This window comes from Cladophialophora immunda (assembly GCF_000835495.1).
Source record: "Cladophialophora immunda strain CBS 83496 unplaced genomic scaffold supercont1.4, whole genome shotgun sequence".
Lineage (NCBI taxonomy): Eukaryota > Fungi > Ascomycota > Eurotiomycetes > Chaetothyriales > Herpotrichiellaceae > Cladophialophora > Cladophialophora immunda.
Genome location: NW_015622544.1, coordinates 4,850,802 through 4,868,276, shown reverse-complemented (window position 1 = coordinate 4,868,276; position 17,475 = coordinate 4,850,802). Strand labels below are relative to the sequence as shown.

The 17,475-nt window shown below is 57.6% G+C and overlaps 5 protein-coding genes across 6 annotated transcripts; 3 read left to right on the top strand and 2 right to left on the bottom strand.

Moving 5' to 3' along the window:
* Positions 1-1,408: 1,408 nt before the first annotated feature.
* Positions 1,409-3,219, bottom strand: PV07_08025 (uncharacterized protein). The gene has a single exon (XM_016395150.1). It carries the CDS (start codon positions 2,574-2,576, stop codon positions 1,641-1,643), a length of 936 nt encoding a protein of 311 aa, XP_016248569.1. The 5' UTR covers positions 2,577-3,219; the 3' UTR covers positions 1,409-1,640.
* A 372-nt stretch (positions 3,220-3,591) lies between these two features.
* On the top strand, positions 3,592-5,493 carry PV07_08024 (uncharacterized protein). Its single transcript, XM_016395149.1, has 3 exons — positions 3,592-4,130; positions 4,238-4,347; positions 4,429-5,493. The coding sequence occupies exons 1-3, from the start codon at positions 3,880-3,882 to the stop codon at positions 5,292-5,294; spliced, it is 1,227 nt and encodes a 408-aa protein (XP_016248568.1). The 5' UTR covers positions 3,592-3,879; the 3' UTR covers positions 5,295-5,493.
* Positions 5,494-7,488: 1,995 nt separating this feature from the next.
* PV07_08023 lies at positions 7,489-8,999 on the bottom strand (the record flags this gene model as incomplete). Of its 2 annotated transcripts, XM_016395147.1 has the most annotated exons (6): positions 8,947-8,999; positions 8,800-8,890; positions 8,652-8,745; positions 8,536-8,590; positions 8,267-8,469; positions 7,489-8,189 (listed from the first exon to the last, which is right to left on the bottom strand). In XM_016395147.1, the coding sequence occupies exons 2-6, from the start codon at positions 8,838-8,840 to the stop codon at positions 7,614-7,616; spliced, it is 969 nt and encodes a 322-aa protein (XP_016248566.1). In that variant the 5' UTR covers positions 8,841-8,890; positions 8,947-8,999. The 2 variants fall into 2 exon arrangements, with proteins under 2 accessions (XP_016248566.1, XP_016248567.1); XM_016395148.1 differs by having other exon boundaries at positions 7,614-8,189; positions 8,800-8,999.
* A 552-nt stretch (positions 9,000-9,551) lies between these two features.
* On the top strand, positions 9,552-11,174 carry PV07_08022 (uncharacterized protein; the record flags this gene model as incomplete). The annotated part of the gene is made up of 4 exons (XM_016395146.1): positions 9,552-9,665; positions 9,719-10,464; positions 10,526-10,764; positions 10,832-11,174. The coding sequence occupies exons 1-4, from the start codon at positions 9,575-9,577 to the stop codon at positions 11,172-11,174; spliced, it is 1,419 nt and encodes a 472-aa protein (XP_016248565.1). The 5' UTR covers positions 9,552-9,574.
* Positions 11,175-12,011: 837 nt separating this feature from the next.
* Positions 12,012-16,167, top strand: PV07_08021 (uncharacterized protein). Its single transcript, XM_016395145.1, has 7 exons — positions 12,012-12,769; positions 12,835-12,889; positions 12,947-13,125; positions 13,176-14,074; positions 14,123-14,226; positions 14,286-14,563; positions 14,617-16,167. The coding sequence occupies exons 1-7, from the start codon at positions 12,658-12,660 to the stop codon at positions 15,081-15,083; spliced, it is 2,094 nt and encodes a 697-aa protein (XP_016248564.1). The 5' UTR covers positions 12,012-12,657; the 3' UTR covers positions 15,084-16,167.
* Positions 16,168-17,475: the final 1,308 nt, after the last annotated feature.

The window sequence follows — 17,475 nt, the reverse complement described above, 5'->3', positions numbered from 1 at the left end:
TTGACGTTTCGCCGCGATCCGGCAGACGACGCCCTGCGCACACACACTGCTCCTACCGCGCTTAGACCTCACCAGCGACGATCCGGGCAATATTGGACCTGGGCACGCAATACACAACATGTCGGAAAATAAGCGCCCGCGTCTCGACTACCCTACCATTGCTCCCAGCATCAACGACCAACCTGTGACCGATCCGCCAGCCTCATCTGATCACAGACGGCGCTCGAGCTCGGGTAAAACCGAGGGGAAACGTCGATTCGAGTGTACATACGCGGGCTGTGGTCGAGATTATTCCCGGGCAGAGCACCTCTATCGGCATCAACTCAACCGTATGACTGTTGCGCCTTGTTTGTGGTTGTTGAGATCCCCCGTCCGCTAACTTGGCCCTAGACAACCCGAAAGAGATCTACAAATGTGACTATCCGGGATGTTACAGGACCTTTGTGCGTCAGGACCTCTGCATCCGCCACCGTGAAAGGCACGAAGTGAGGGGACCAATGCCCAAAGCCCATGACCCTCACCGCGAACCTCTGTCGCCGCGCTCCTCGTTCAGTGAAGAGCCTGCGATGAGTCCGACTTCTCCTGGCTTGAATATCTTTGCGACACCGAAGCCAGGCTCAGATAACCTCCAGTCACCCCTTCTCAAGCGCCCGTCCTTCTCTGGCGAGCCAGCACTGAAGCCGACGGATCTGCAAGCCATCATCCAACAGAATGCCCCCGAAACGAACGGGACAAGCGACCATGCGACCTCGCAAGCCCTCCGCTCGGCGGCGCCACTGCGGCATGATCTCAACGCCATTCTTCATCATCCCGTGCAGTCCAGGAACTACGCTCAGACGGATCTGTCGTCAGATTCGTCCTTGACCACCCGAGCACCGCAGGGCATGCCCGACAACGTGTTTGATAATCTTGACCCCTCTATCTTGAGCAAGACGCGGACACATTCGAGCAGCTCTAGGATTCCCACCGCCGCTGATCCGCAGATGTCAGACAGGTCTTCGGCCACATACGGCATGCCGAACCTGGGGGATCAGACGTTTAACGACTCACCCGTCTCCGTCCGAGATGAATTTGCCGCCTGGCTCTTTGAAGATGCCGGCGGCTTCCACACCGCTCCGTTCTCAATGGGCGCGCAAGGGGGCATCGGCTTCGCCAACGGTGCCGAAATATTTGGCAGTGCCATGTATTCCAACTACTTCGCGGACCCTGCGCTGGACAACTCGTATCCTGGTATCAGTCAGCAACGGCCAGTTGAAGCAACGAGCAAGGTGCCTGAGTCCTCGGTTGATAGCACCATTCTGTCACATTCAAAGCGCGCGTCGTTGATTAACTTGATGGAACGCTTCCACGAAGGCGACAATCCATTGGTCCGACAGCTCAGAGACGAGATCTTCCAAGGCAATCCCGACGCGGAGGAGCATGTTCTCAGCATTCGTTCTATGCAGCACTACATCGGGTCCTACTGGTATCATTTCCACGCCCAGATGCCCATCCTACATCAGCCCACATTCTCCGCCGACGATACCCACGAATACCTCCTCCTTGCGGTAATGGCCATCGGTGCCGCCTTTCTCAACAAAGCTCATGGACGAGCCGTGACGGACGCTGCTGCTCGATTCGCCACTTTCATCGCCTGGCATTTACGTTGGCAGGTTTTTATGCACAGTGACTTCCATCCTCCAGCCAAGTTGTGGATCTTTCAAACGCTCTTGTTGCTGGAGGTTTACGAGAAAATGAACGCGACGAGAATGCTGCATGAGCGATCTCACATTCATTATGCCACCACCATCAACTTGATGCGACGAGGAACGGCTTTGATCGAGACGGCACACCAGGACTCCTCCCGTGTGCCTTCGTCTCCCGAAGAATGGTGGGTCCGCTGGATCACAGCAGAAGCGACCCGTCGTGCCGCTTACGCCGCATTCTATCTGGACGCACTTCACGCGGCCATGTTCGGCCACGCGGCGATGATGGTGGTTCATGAAATCCGACTGCCTCTCCCGTGCGATGACGCCCTGTGGTCCGCCACTTCGGCCGCAGAAGTTGGACGAGTCGAAGCTAGTTTGCATGCCAACGGGATCAAACCTACCACATTTTTGGACGGACTCAAAAAGACTCTGACCGGCCGCAAGGTTCGCACGAACAACTTTGGCCGAATGACCCTTATGGCCGGTCTTCTGTCTGTTTCGTGGCACATGAACCAACGTGACCTCCAGGTGTCCAGCCTCGGCGTATCTCAGACAATGGGCGTCCCTGATGGCTGGCGGACACCGCTGACGAAAGCGTTTGACTTCTGGAAGAAAGACTTTGACGAGAGCCTCGAACATATGCGGAGGGCGACACTCCCCTGGCAGAAGAATGACGGTGTTTCGGGCCAAGAGGACATGGCGCAGACGGCGGAAATTCTCCACCACCTGAGCCACATGGCAATGCACACCGACGTCATGGACTGCCAGATCTTTGCGGGCATCAAGCGGCTCTTTGGCAGAGTGGTGACCAATGCTGATTACGAGAGAGTCAAGTGCAAGCTCTTCGACTGGGCCAAGGGCCCGAGTGCCAGGATCGCCGTCTATCATGCTCTGCAGCTGCTCAAGTCCGTGATTCTGCCGGGAAAGGGTGGCTCGAGAAAGCTGTACAATGCCCGCGACGATTATCTGATGATGAGACCGTGGATCCTGTACTTTGCCGCCCTGGTCGTCTGGTCATACGGGTTTGCTCTGGACGGGGTCCTCCGACCTTTTCCTAGTCTTTTGCAACCTGATTCCTCCCCGGGCGCCGCTTCGGCCCGGTCTCATGGCTCCAACCAGTCGATGCTGAATATGGCCCACGATGGCAGCGAGTTCCAGGTGGAAGCTGTGATCAAGGACGCACACGCTTTCCTGCAGACGGTTGGCGCGGTGAAGTCGCCGCAGCAGCTCGAGTCGATCAAGGATGGTCGGAACAATGTGGTTGGGGTTTTGGCGATCCTGGAGACCGCCTTTCGCGATTCCAGATGGGAGTTGTTGCACGAGGCTGCTGATCTTCTTCGCAATGCCATTGTCTTGCTTCGTGGGGCGAGTCGTCCATGATGCAGCGAGACAGAAATCGATCCAGCGTTGGAGCGTTCAGGTAGATGCCAGCTTACATATTCACCGTTTGTACATTGTACCTTTTTCGCGAGCCCGCCATCGACTTGACTGAATCCCGCGTCTCTACGAGGCCATTTGTGCTGGATAGAGGTGCCTCTACGTTCTATGAGCAAGAGGGAGTTGCTAGAGTGATGTCAGGGCTCTTATTTCTCCAGCCACTCACTCTTTCCCCTCTCACACAAACCCCACGCGCAATAACAGCGTGTCCGTGGCTGTGGCTGTAGCTGCAGCTGTGGGGGATCCTGTCACCAACCCACTCGCCCACTCTGACACTGTAACATCCTGGACCTCCAGTGCTTCCCCTGGTACTTCCTTGCTCCATGCTACGGCGCCTTTTACTCCGAGGGCTGCTTGGCCAGCGCCTGTCGTGCCATTGACGGCAATTGAACCGCCGTCATCTTCTTCGACTCCATCGTGCTACGAGTACCTGATGTTATAGCCGATCGCCTTTTGACAAGCGGTGCCCATCATCCGAGCTACCAAGTCATCGTGGGGATTCTGTCACGGTTCCAGTTCTCGCATACGAACGAAACAACCTGGGGGGGTGTTTTCCTCATTGGGTTTATTTTTGGGGCGTACGTCGATATAAATCAATTGATTATTGGGGATTTATTTCCTGGTCGTATTTTCCCAGCTCGACCCTGCCAATAGATACAAACTTCTAGGTATCCTTCGAGGACTATCAGAGAGGCGCTTTTTTTCTTGCAAGGAAGCTTTATCTTGCCCAAAGAAAGCAATACCCGCGCACGATATGGCGACGAGTCAACTGCGATCCTTCGGGGGATCCACGAACGGCCAGCACCGCCCTCAAGTGCCCGACATGCCGCAAGCCAAGATCAAGAGCGTCGAGTACTTCCGCGTCAAGCCCCGGTGGCTGTTTGTCAAGATCTGCGACGACCAGGGGTTCCATGGCTGGGGGGAGGCGACGCTCGAGGGCCACACCAAGGCCGTCGAGGGCGCGCTGGACGAGATCATCGACCGCATTGTCGGGTATGAGGCGGAGTAAGTCACCTTTGTGATTCCCCCTTTTCGCCCCTCTCCTTCGGTTCCTCTGTTCTCGATCTCGGTGGGGATGATGGGTGCTAAAGTGTTCATGTGACGGGGTGTAGTGACATCGAACACATATGGCAGACGATATGGCGGCTGGGGTTCTACCGCGGAGGTCCGGTCTTCATGTCCGCCTTGTCGGGGATTGATATTGCTTTGTGGGATTTGAAAGGTGAGAGGTGACTCCGGGACACTGTTTGATAGGAATCTGCCAAAAAAGGGAGGTTCTCTTTCTGACGGCAAGCAACTCCAGGTCGCAGGCTGAATGTCCCCGTCTATCAACTGCTCGGCGGCAAAGTGCGCAACAAGGTCCAAGTCTACGCGTGGATCGGCGGCGACACGTTCCAGGACATTGAAGGGGCGGCCAAGGCACGGATCGCCCAGGGTCTGAAATGCGTCAAGATGAACGCCACGGGGCCCGTCAACTGGCTCGACTCGCCGGCGGTGCTGGACGCCACGATCGAGCGGCTCAAGATCGTCAAGGGCCTGGGGCTGGACGCCGGGCTGGACTTCCACGGCCGGCTGCACAAGCCCATGGCCAAGCAGCTGGCGCGGGCGCTGGAGCCGTACCGGCCGCTGTTCATCGAGGAGCCGCTGCTGGTGGAGCACGGCGAGGCGCTGCAGCAGCTGGCCGGGGCCACGACGGTCCCGATCGCGTTCGGCGAGCGGCTCTACACGCGCTGGGACGTCAAGCGGTTCCTGGCCGATGCGACGGTCGACATCCTGCAGCCCGACATCGCGCACGCGGGCGGCATCTCCGAGACGCGCCGCATCGCCGCCCTGGCCGAGGCCTACGACGTCGCCATCGCGCCGCACTGCCCGCTCGGCCCCGTCGCCCTGGCCGCCAGCATGCAGGTCGCCCTGTGCACCCCGAACTTCGTCATCCAGGAGATGTCCCTGGGCATGCACTACAACGTCGAGGCCGGCAAGGAGGACCTCAACACCTACCTCGTCGACCCCGCCGTGTTTGCCATCCGGGACGGCTACGTCGACGCCCTCCGCGGCCCCGGGCTGGGGATCGAGATCGACGAGGCCGTCGTGCGCAGGATCGCCCAGTCCACGGGCCATTGGCAGTGCAAGGAGTTTTACGGGCCGGATGGGTCGATTAGAGAGTGGTGAGCGGAAAGAGACGAGGGTAGAGAAAGATACTCCCTGTTTCTCAACACCACAAACCGTGTATAGCGCCGGGGCAAGAGGGGAAAGAAACCAAAAAGGCTTGGGTCTCATTCTGGGCGTAGCATCATGGGCGTCTGAGCATCGACCAGGCACGCATACGGACAGTCAGTCGCGTTGCCAGCAAGGCTTGCCTACCTACTACCTTCTTCCTCTTCGTCGCTCCCTGCTTCTGCGAGGCTGGCTATACTGAGCTATTACACATCATAGGTATTCCGACGGATCGGATTCCTCCGGCGTTCCCCCCCCCCCAACCCCACGGGAGTTGCAGGGCCCTGGTCAGATAGCCGCCCCTTTCTCCCCATGTTCTGGACGCGTCCCGTCGGAAGGAAATCCGGGGGGATAGTGAAAGCGTCGGTGTCGATCCCGTACGACTTCCGTGCTTCGGGACAAACCTCGACCGACGCTCCTCTGTTCCTTCTCCAGCAGTGGAGATGGATGATGGATCGACCTGTACGAGGTACAGTAGTAGTAAATACCAGTAGAGATGGGGGGCTGTGGGATGAATGATCTGCCAGAATAGACCGGCCTGCTTCCAACCTTAATCCCCCGTACATTTCACGTTGTCGAAGAAGGTTCCGCGTATCGACCTCCGTCCAACGTGCAAGCGACTACAAAACCTTTCACTCCAGTTCTTGAGAGGACGAGGGGTCTGTATCCGCCGCGTGGTGGCACGGGGTAAATAGGTCCTTGTAGCTGGTGAATAGTTGGCTGTTTCTCGGCACCCCCCGCGGGGTTGGGCGATCTCTATTTATCCGGGGGTGTTCTTAGCTAACCGGATCAAACGAGTGGTTGATGGTTCTCACTTGGGGGATCAATGAAACGCTTCTCTCTCCTCGTCCTGGAACTGGATAGATCTCCTCTCTAGCTTTCGGAAAGCCGTGTCAAGTCGGGAGGACGAGGAAGAGGGAGACCTTGCCGCGCAATACGGCCCAAGAACCGCGAAGAGTTGGGATAGACTTTCATCGTCAGGCTGCCCTACTCAGGGGGAAGAGGTGTTAACGTATCAATCCAGGGATACCAAACTAAGGACTCGGGCGGCGGCTCAACTAGATACATCACCCCCACAACGACAGTCCATCGCGAGGCTGAGCAGAAAAGGGTCGACAGAGACGGCATCGCCATGTCTCTCACCTTCCCGGCCATGTTCTCGCTGGAGAACAGGACGGCCGTCGTCACAGGTCAGTACAGATGGTCTTAAACATGTTCGCCGCTCTCACACTCCGTGCTGACCCCATGGCCGCAGGAGCTACGAGGGGCATTGGAGCAGCCATGGCCATCGCCCTGGCCGAAGCAGGGGCGGATATCGTGCTGATCCAGGTATGCAAACGACGACCGAGTCTAGACGTTATCTCGTTGGCATGGTTGGTATCACCCGCAAACTCTCGCTGACACTGCAATGAACGCTCCCCAGCGAGACACCTCCAACACGGCGACAAAACAGGCCATCGAGGCCCTCGCGCGCAAAGCCACCATCTACACGGCCGACCTGGCCTCGCCGCCCGACGTCGCGGGGCTGGCGCGGCGCGTGCTCGACGACGGCCACGACGTCTCCATCCTGGTGACCTGCGCGGGCATCCAGCGCCGGCACCCGGCGCACGAGTTCCCCCTGGCGGACTGGGACGAGGTGGTGCAGGTCAACCTGACGGCCGTCTTCATCCTGTGCCGCGACTTTGGGGCGTACATGCTGACCCGGCCACCCGCGGGCCACCACCAGCGTCGCGGCTCCATCGTCAACATCGCCAGCCTGGTCAGCTTCTCGGGCGGGCTCACCGTGCCGGCCTACGCCAGCGCCAAGGGCGGGATCGCGCAGCTCACCAAGGCGCTGAGCAACGAGTGGGCCGGGCGCGGCGTCGCCGTCAACGCCATCGCGCCCGGGTACGTGCGCACGGACATGAACGAGGCGCTCATCCGCGACGAGACCCGCGCCCGCCAGATCCTCGAGCGCATCCCCATGGGCCGGTGGGGCGTGCCCGACGACTTCAAGGGGCCCGTCGTCTGGTTGGCGAGTCCGGCGAGCGCGTACGTCTCGGGCCATGTGCTGGTCGTGGACGGCGGGTGGATGGGCAGGTAGATGCATGGTTATCCAAGAGGGAGAGGGGGAGGGGACATGAATTATACGGCGAAGATAGGGTAGTAAAAAGACTCTTGATGGCTCCCCTTTTTCGCTCCTAGCGTAGTATATCAATGGATCACTCCAGACGGATATATATATAGTTATAGAAGAAAGCGAGGCCTCGATTCTCACCCTCGTCCGACGTGGCGCTACGACGGACTGGGCTTCATCCGCGAGTTGACCGCCACTAGCAGGGTATACAGCACCTCGAGGATCGGGACGGGCACGCCCAGCTCCCGGGCCTTGCGCACCGGCGTGCCCAGGATGACCTCGACCTCCATGGGCCGGCCGACCCTGCAGTCGGTCTGCATGCTGCTGCCGATGGGCTGCATCGCGAGGATCCGGGCGATCAGCTCGTCGACCAGGCCGTCGCGGAGGGGCACGCCGCAGCACCGCGCCACGGCGATGACCTCGCCCATCAGGCGGCGCGTCATGGGCGTTGCGTCGGGCGACGACGCCAGCCACGCGTGCGTGTCCAGCATGGTCAGTGTGGTCAGCGAATTCCACGCCACGTTCCACACCACCTTCTCCCACCGCTGGACCTGCACGTTGTCCTCGACGCTGAACGGCGTCCCCCCCGCGCGCAGCAGCCCCGTGAACTCGTCCAGGCGAGCGCGCTCGAGCGCCGGGGCCAGCGCCTCGTTGCGGAAGATGCCGATCTGCGTGTTCTCGGATTTCCAGTGGTGGACCACCCCGGGCGTGTTCTGGCTGGCTCCTACCCACGTCTAATGCGCGATGTCCTCGTCGTCAGTGGTCGAGCAAAGGTTGGGGTTAGTTAGGGGAGGAGCTGAATTTCACGTACCACGCAGCTCAGAATGGCGCACTTGGGGAATGCTTCCCGGAACGGGTCTTCGTTCCCCACGCCGTTCTGGATGATCACGATGCACGTCTTGCTCTCGTCGACGGCGGGAGCCAGTTGCTTGGTGTTGGACGCCTGGTCAATGGCCTTGTGCGCGCACACGATGTAGTCGTACGTTTCCCCGGCTTCGGCTGGTGTTCTGACCACTGCCCGTCGATGCAACTGTCAGCCGCCTCTTGAAACAAGAGGAGGGGTGAGAGGCCTTCTCTCACCTTTGGCCGGATGTACGACGTGGTCGCCATGGTTCATGCTTTGGATACGCAGCCCCTGCAATAGCAACAGGTGTCAGCTTCACTCCTCCCAAGGCCGGTCAGTCGACGGGACGGACGTCTTTCTTGACAGCCTCGTAGTTGGAACGAGCCACCACGGTCAACCGCACGCGCTTCGTGCGGTCCAGGATGAAGGCGTAGAACGATCCGATCCTGCCGAGTTAGCAGGGGGCTTTATTTGCAGGGCGTCTTGGGGTCGCGACGTACGCTCCGAGCCCATACAGCATGACATTGATATCCTGCGCCATGCTGGGTTGTTCAAGATATTGGTCCCACGGGTTCTCTCGACTTGGTAGCCCTGCTCTCGCTGCTATTAGGTCGGGTTGTGCGCAGCTCGCAGCGAAGTTTTTTTACTCAGTGTACTCCCTTCTCTCTATCGTGATACTGTGAAATTGGCTAAATTCGGCCTGGGCTCAGGGATGCCGAGACTGACGCCTTTTCAAAGACAACAAACACGGGCTTATCGCTGTTGTGTGCTGGGAACGGTGGGTTCTGTCAGGCGTGGGGGTCGTGCCCACAGCCGCTCCGCACTCATGCAAGGACCATTAATTATAACATGACGCCGGAACCACATCACTGACTGTTACATCGGGGCGGGAGAGCTGCCAGCGCTCAACAACAGCTGAACGCACACCGTGCCCATAACCCAGCTCATCATGCAGAGGAGCAACGGCGTGCCACCTCCTCCAAGGCACAGCAACGTCTTGTAGATCGTGACCGCCGCTAGTCTATAGCGAACAGTCTTGTGGGCGGGTGTGGCTATACTCTCTCCAAAGAGATCGCCCTCGGGTAAATGACAGGTGGGGGATAATGCAGCAGGAATCTTCGTGTCATCTTAGCCATTGCTCGGTGGATTGCCCAACAAATCAGTACCTGGCATCGGTTCAATGCGTGACACTTGTATAGGGATATCTGACCATTGGGCTGGCTGAGGCATCCTCTACACCGCCCTCTCATCTCCCACGGCAAACTTCCAGGTGAGATGAAGAAGCTGAAGAGTTCAGAAGTCGCCAAACACAACCACCGGCAGTCATGCTGGATCGTTTTGTACGGCAAAGTCTACGATATCACAGGTGCGTGCATCAGAGCCAGCCTCCGACCACGAGTTCACCCCATCTCTCTGCAGACTTTCTCGATGGTCATCCAGGAGGGCCACAGGTACTTTTGAGGAGTGCAGGCCAGGATGCCACGGCCGAGTACGAGAGTGTGCACAGTCCCGACCTGGTCGAAGAGACCCTTCCCTCCACTTCATTTCGCGGGCTTGTCGACTCGGCCAACCCCAAAGCACAGTCGACATCAAATCGCAGTCCGCGGCACAAACCAAAGGCGCGCTTCCCACCATTGAGGTCAATGATCAGCGTCAATGACTTCGAAGACGTGGCAAAGCAATACCTCAGTCCAGCCGGATGGGCCTACTATTCATCTGGGGCCGACGATGAACGTAGCCGGTACGAAGCTGCTCGCGCATTCCGCAAGCTGACTCTGCGACCCCGAGTCCTTCGCAACGTGGACCACATTGACACTAGAACAACCATTCTCGGCAAGAACACCAGCTTGCCGGTCTACGTTTCGCCCTCGGGATTGGGGAGATACGCACATCCGGACGCAGAGTGCGCGTTTGCTTCTGGAGCGGGAAAAGAAGGCCTAATCCAAGTAATACCCACAAGCCCCAGTATGCCCATCGAGAAGATCATCAACGCCCGGATCAGCGAGAGCCAGCCTGTGTTCTTTCAGCTATATTTCAATCGAGACTTCCAAAAGGCGGAAGCCATGATCCGCCGAGTTGAGAGATTGGGGGTAAGCGCGATATGGTTGACGGTAGACTCGCCGGTTCTTGGGAAACGGGAGCGGGACGATCGATTGAAGGTTCAAGTCAGTAGGGGCTCCAGCATTGCGCGGAAGAAAGTTATTGGCACTTCTGACACGAGCCCAGATCAGTGGCGAAGACGAATACGCCATGCTCGAGGAACAGAAACCCGGCGTGGCCAAACTGGCGTCCGGCGGCCTGCTGAATCCGAGATTGACCTGGGATGACATTGCGTGGATCCGTCAGGTTACCAAATTGCCACTTGTTCTCAAAGGCATTCAGAGCGTGGAAGATGCCGTCCTCGCGTATGAAAAGGGAGTCGAAGGAATTGTTTTATCTAATCACGGAGGCCGATCCCAGGATACGTGAGTGATGTCTCGTCGCTGCGCTTCGGGCAACATTGATCTTCGGGGACCTAATGGTTGCATTTAGGGCACAAGCGCCGATGATCACCCTGCTAGAGATCCGACGATATGCGCCACATCTGCTCAATAGCCGAATGGAGGTGTTCTTGGACGGCGAGATTCGTCGCGGCACGGACATTCTGAAAGCGCTGGCTCTGGGCGTGCGGGCGGTCGGGCTGGGGCGACCTTTCCTGTTCAGCCTTACTGGGGGCTATGGAGAAGCTGGGTTCCGACGAATGGTCCAGATCCTGCGCGAAGAGCTTGAAGGCAACATGGCACTAGCCGGGGCCACCAGGATCAGTGAGCTTGTTCCGGAAATGGTCAACACCCAGAGGCTGGACAAGGAAGTTATTGGCTCCATCAAGTTGTGAGCCACTGAAGTTGGGGTTGCAGTACCTCTGGCGCAGTGGCGGTGAGGACAACGCAACCCCCGACCCGTGGACAGGGGAGACCATGCATCTTGGATAGGCAGAGTGTCCGGGGGGCATTCCTGTATCCATGAAGGCGGCGCCTTGTTTTCGACCAGTGACCAAGTCAGATGCGGGAGGTGGTTGGCGCGATCTCTCTCCAGCCGTTCGATCGCAGGTAAGGAGGTAGAGGGCGTGGGACGATGTCGTCTGGGCAGTGGCAGTGGCGGGACCGGACGACGGCGTCGCCGTATGTATCTGTGAGTTTATCAGCATCGGAGTACCGTGCCTATGAATGATGCGTCGCAAAGAACTGGTGGTGTCAGCAGCACATGTTGGTTGATGGCCTTTTCCCCCCGGATCTTTAGGTGGATACAAGGAGAAGAGAAAGAGAGGGTCGCCAAGGCGGAGGGGGCAAAGGTCAATCCCGGCTACCACGCGCTGGGCATGCTTAAGTGTCGAATTTAGGCGACTCCTAGCCTGGAGTTTACCCGGAAGGAGCCTAGGGCTATGTGGCGGGGGCGTCCATAGGCACTGGGCATTGGATCATGGGGGTCTGGGGGAACCGAGTGGCACCTGTGCTCGTTCTCTCGGTCTCTTCCAGCTGGTGGCCAGGACGGAGTACCACTCACTAATACCCGGGGACTACCTAGGTGTCTGCATAGAGCAAATTTTCTCGTCTAGGGAAAAGCCAGGACTATGTGGATATGTGTGTGTGTGTGTGTGTGTGTGTGTGTGGACTGCGCCAACTGCGCTCAATTGCGCTCGCATGACACAGACTCTCTTTGTCTTTGTCTTTGTCGCTCTCGTGTCTTCCCCGCCCCATTGATTATTACTTCGCCAACCTGCCAGAACTGGTTGGTCGTGCGAAATCCACCTTCCAGACCGTCTCCGACACGAGGTTGAGTTACCTGCCCATCATCCACCATCCACCGTCCACCGTCCACCGTCCACCGTCCGCCATCAATCGTCATCATCATCACCATCATCCTCTCCCTCACCTCCTCCCCTCTCCACTTTCCGGCTGCTGTTCATCACCTCTCTCTGTCTCTCAAGGCTGTATGCCATCGCCCGGACTGCTGCGCCATTCTCACTGGGGTCGTTTGAACATAAAAAGTCCACCTGACCAGGTCATCCAAGCCTACAGGATCCGAGGGCCAACTGCAGTAAGGCCGGTTGTGTCAACCTCGTCTCATCTCGCTCCGTTCCCGCTCGGGGTGGTCATCGATGGATCTCTTATGACACGACACTCGAGAGACCCAACACCTTGCGACCACACTTGATCGCCATGCTGCAACGACTCGAGCACACCTTGTGTAATGTGTAATATCCATGTCCGCGAAGCCCGGCATTGAGATTATCGACCGATCTTCGCCCAGCAATCCTCCAGCCTATTGGCCCAGGCGCTCCCCCAGGTAGTGGTTGACATTTCGAATCTTACCTGCCGATGACAGCCTCAATCATGGACCAGTCCCGTCAGTGGCAGGAACGGTTTCAGTGCCCGTCCTGTTCCAAGTCGTTTGTGCGAAAGGCCCATATGCTCCGTCATCAGCAGCAACGTACGTCTGTGGCTATAGATTCCCCGACTTGGCCGGCTTCGCGTGTGCTGACTTCGCTTCTGCAGATGTCGCACAAAGACCCTTCACCTGTAATTTCTGCTCCAAATGCTTTAAGCGAAGGTAACACCGACATCTCCACTCAAAAGCCAAGAGGGGGCCGTTCTGACGTTGGCTCAGTGATGTTCTTCGAGCCCATCAGTTTCGATGCAAAGAACGCGGCTCAGCGCCAGTACCCGAGGGGCAGTCGAAAGGCCGAAAGAGATCTTCGTGTCTTTCCTGTGTAAAGCTGAGGACGAAATGTGACCAAGAAACCCCCTGTACTCGCTGTCAGGAACTGGGAAAGGAATGCATCCGATGTAAGTGGTCTGTACCGCCGTGGACTCGACACTTTTTTGACGGTGTGTAGCGGCGTCTAGTCCACAAAGGGCGCAAGAGGCTGCCAGGCCTAAAAGTCGGGACGCGATCCCGATCCATCATCTGCTCAACGCTCCTGACGGCGATGACCTGGTGCCCCGGTTCCCGATTCGAGATACCCCTCCAGGCGCCGGGGGTGACGAGGACGATGCGACGGTCAACGAAACAGAGGACTCCTCCGAAGCCTCACATTGGAGCGAGGACTATGAAAACCCCCACGATGTCTTCGCTGGTGCAAGTCTGGCCGACCTGGAAGGGATGAATTTCGACTCTTTCTTCGGAGGCTTTGAGAGCTTGACGTTTGGCTCGTATCCCCTGAATGCTGACATGTCAAACATCACGAGCGGGACGGGTATTGTTTCTCCATCTGCCATGGCGCTCGAACCTCGCGCCTATGAGATTCGACAGCTGCTGCTGGGCGCAGCCACCAAGTTTGCAATCGAGTACCCGGACAGTCCTCAGCTCGGGCACCTGGAGACAAACATCGGACTCCTCACCCACGTGGAAATAGACCACTGTCTCACCCTGTTCTTCAACAACTACTACCGGCACTGTCCGATTATTCATCGCCCATCCTTTCAACCTACCATTGCCCCTATCCCTCTTGTGTTGGGCTGCGTCGCTCTGGGGGCAATGTACTCGGAACAGGCCAAAGTCTGCTGGATGAAGAATCTTCTGGACGTTATTGAATCATATATCTTCTCGCTGCCGGAGGTGAGAGACGAGTTCTTTGGCACTCTGGGGGTTTTGGAGGCACCCGATGAGGATGCCGTGGAATACCACTTTCAACTGTTTCAAGGGGCCTACCTTTTTGTCGTCGTCCAATACTTCTCGGGGAATCTAGCCGGCCGGAGAAGAGCGAGAAGGCAGAGGTTCCCTTCGATTCTGAATGTCGGTCAGCCTTGCCCACTCACATATTCGTATCTGACTTGGTCGCAGCTCGCGCGATATTTCGGCTTGCCAGCAGCGCAGCATTCAAACGTTGTTGCAATACCGGACGATCTCGCTTTTCAGCGCTGGGTGCGGATCGAGGCCCGTATTCGGTAGGTGATTTCTTGCAGCATTAGACTGAACGCCTCTTCCCCTGACAGCTATTTCCTAGGACGATGAATGTGCTGCTCGCCCTAGACTCAGCCATGGGAATCTTCAACAACGTCCCTCCTCGCATCAACTACTGCGAAGTAGATCTTCAGCTGCCATGCCATCCTGAATATTTCGAGTTGTTAGGCTATGCGGACATGCTTCAACGGGGTTCATTCCCTCGTCCGCGGATGAAGTTGATCGAAGCTTTCCAGAAACTATTCGTCCATCCTGGCGAGCTCAAGGCGGCATATCAGAACGAGAATTTGTGTTGTTGGGATATGCTCTACCTTACCCACGGTATGGACTTCATTCTTTGCAGATAGGCGAGTCTCTGCTAATTCATGCGCAAGTTCTGTATACCCACTGTTGGCAGCATCTGTTTGGAAACCCACTCAATCGGATATCGTCCACTTCGCTGGCTTCGGAGCTACATCTGGTGTACGAGCCGATGAAGACTGCCCTGGCAAACTGGAAGACTCTCTGGGATGATGTCCGCGCGAAACTGTCCCGTGCAAACGTCAGCGAGATGGGTTTTGAAACTTCGGCCGACAGTTACTGGACACTTGTCAGAATGATTGTGCTGAAATTCGAACACAGAAAAAGTGCCAGCAGCGCCGCCAGCAGCATAAACGGAGCCGCTACTAACTCCACCAGTGGTTTGGCGCACAGAGAGGCAGGAGCCAGTGACGATGGGATGAGTGAGTCGAGCGCCAACGGTAGGGCGACAGGAGGACTCAGTCCTAGCTTGGACTTTATGCCCCTCGAGGCGGATTGCGACAGTCAAGGCGCCCACTTGAGGAAGATCCTGCAAAAGTGATTGCCGGAATTGATCACTGTCCGCCATGTTCTCGAGCAAGGAAATGTCTAATGCGCGAGCTGCTATCTGCGACTGCTTACGATTGACCCTATGCTTGCAACAGTCCGCCTGCTTTACTCAGAGCCTGTGGAGAAGGAGAGGACGCTTCATCTGAACAGCCAAACCGAAACATTCGTACAGCCTTTACAGCGAGTGTTGAAGGGTGTCTTGATCTCGGCGTTGTCATGAGAAACCCAGGTCCGTTCTCAGCCGCCCCAAAATGCTGCGACTTATGCAGATGTCTCGAAGTCCCGCCGAATCGTCGCCACGAAACATCGAAATATTCCGCAAAGCACGCCCAAGGGCTGAAAGGACAAGCAACTTTCAAGTGAAGACTTGGTTCCAGGGGAGTGGGCGTTCTGACTGTCTTTTTCTGGCCCGCTCCCCGTGCGCTGTCAGACAGCAAACGCTGCCACTGGAATGCAGTGGATTCCTACGACCTTACAGAAGGCTTGTGGCATTGAGATTACGGCAATGTGTGGAGGCGCCAGATGTGGACGTTTTCACTACCCTGGAGACTATACTGTCACAGCCACCTCAGGTGCTTCAACGTGCGGGTGGCAGAGGAGGCGTGAGGACCTGCCCTCTTGGCGATGATGTCGGCCTTCATGGGCGACACGGCGAGGAAGGACAGCCTGTTGCAGTCCCAGCACAAGGCTGGGCACGAAATCACGGCAGTTGGCCAAAACAACCTGGACCATCGGAATTCCCCCGCGACCAAGAAGCGCTGACTGGACATGACACAAGCCAGTCACCATGGTGCTGTGGGTGGGAGAGTTCATGGAGGACAGGGCAGGTCATGGGGAGAATACCCATCCTCCACATCCGAGGATGGGGATTGAACGAATGCAGTGACCACAGCGAAACCCCAGTCACCGCCGACCAGATTGGGAAAATGAGGGGCTTGCGGAGGAGCAGCTTCCGCCTGGCAGCTTCCGAAGATGCGGTCCAGCCTTTTGGATCTCGTGGGGCGAGTCGAGTTGCCCATTTAAGTACTGTGTAGTCATGTACCCTTGCCGCTAGCTTTCAGCTCCTTTGAAGTCGATGCAACTGTTTCGACCCTTTCCAATAGTATAGCCGCTTTCCGGAGTAACAAATCACCGCGGGCTGTCCACAGCATGTCAGACTCAGCCTCGTCCGCCCAGGGGTCTATCCCAGATCTCACAACCCGATACAGTGGTGTACCCAGCAGACTCGCCCAAGAAGCCATTGATGCCAAAGCGAGGCTGTATTCTCAGAAGACACTTCCGGATAGTGTGCCTCGAAGAAGAGTTGCTCTACCGCCCGACGTGAGCAGAGAAATCTTCGACCAGGCTGTCGCAGAGCTGAAGAGCGCCCTTGGAGATGAGAATGTCCAGGTCAACGACGGCCCCCTCGTTGATGGGTGGTATATGGAGCATCCGTACGAGAATCCTTACCCTGTTGTCCTAACCTTCCCTTCTCTTTCTCCCCTAACGTGGTCTTATGCCAGGAATACCCACGACGCATATCACATTGCCGACCAGGAAGAGCTGATCTGCAGTGCGATGGTGTATCCTTGCAGCACGCCCGAGGTCCAAACGGTGGTGAGATGGGCCAACAAGCACAAGATCCCCATCTACCCGATCTCCATGGGCCGGAATATCGGGTACGGGGGAGCAGCGCCGCGTATTCCGGGATCTGTCGTGGTGGATCTGGGTCGGCGGATGAACAAGATCCTCAACGTCGACGCCGACAATGCATCCTGCGTGGTGGAGCCGGGGGTGTCGTATTTTGCGCTGTACGAGGAGATCCAGCGGAGAGGACTGCCGCTGTGGATTGACTGTCCGGATCTTGGGGGTGGTAGTGTTCTGGGCAATGCCATCGACCGCGGTGTTGGGTGAGTTTTCTGCGAGAACCTGTGAGCCACTCCAAGGCTAACCCAGGGATGATGACGATGATGCAGATATACTCCCTACGGCGACCACTTCGCCAACCACTGCGGGATGGAGCTGGTGCTCCCCACGGGGGAACTGCTGCGGACGGGCATGGGGGCGATGCCGGGCAAGGACGGCGCGGACAACCCGACGTGGCAGTCGTTCCAGGCGGCGTACGGGCCGTACGTCGACGGCATCTTCAGCCAGAGCAACTACGGGATCGTGACCAAGATGGGCTTCTGGCTGATGCCCGCGGTCGGCCACCAGTCGTACATGATCACGTTCCCGCGCGAGGACGACTTTGAGCGCATCGTCGAGATCATCCGGCCGCTGGCCCAGCGCCGCATCCTGGGCAACATCCCCCAGCTGCGGCACGTCATCCAGGAGCTGGCCGTCACGGGCCAGCCGCGCTCGTTCTGGTACGGCGGCCGCGACGGCCGCACAGGCCCGATGCCGCG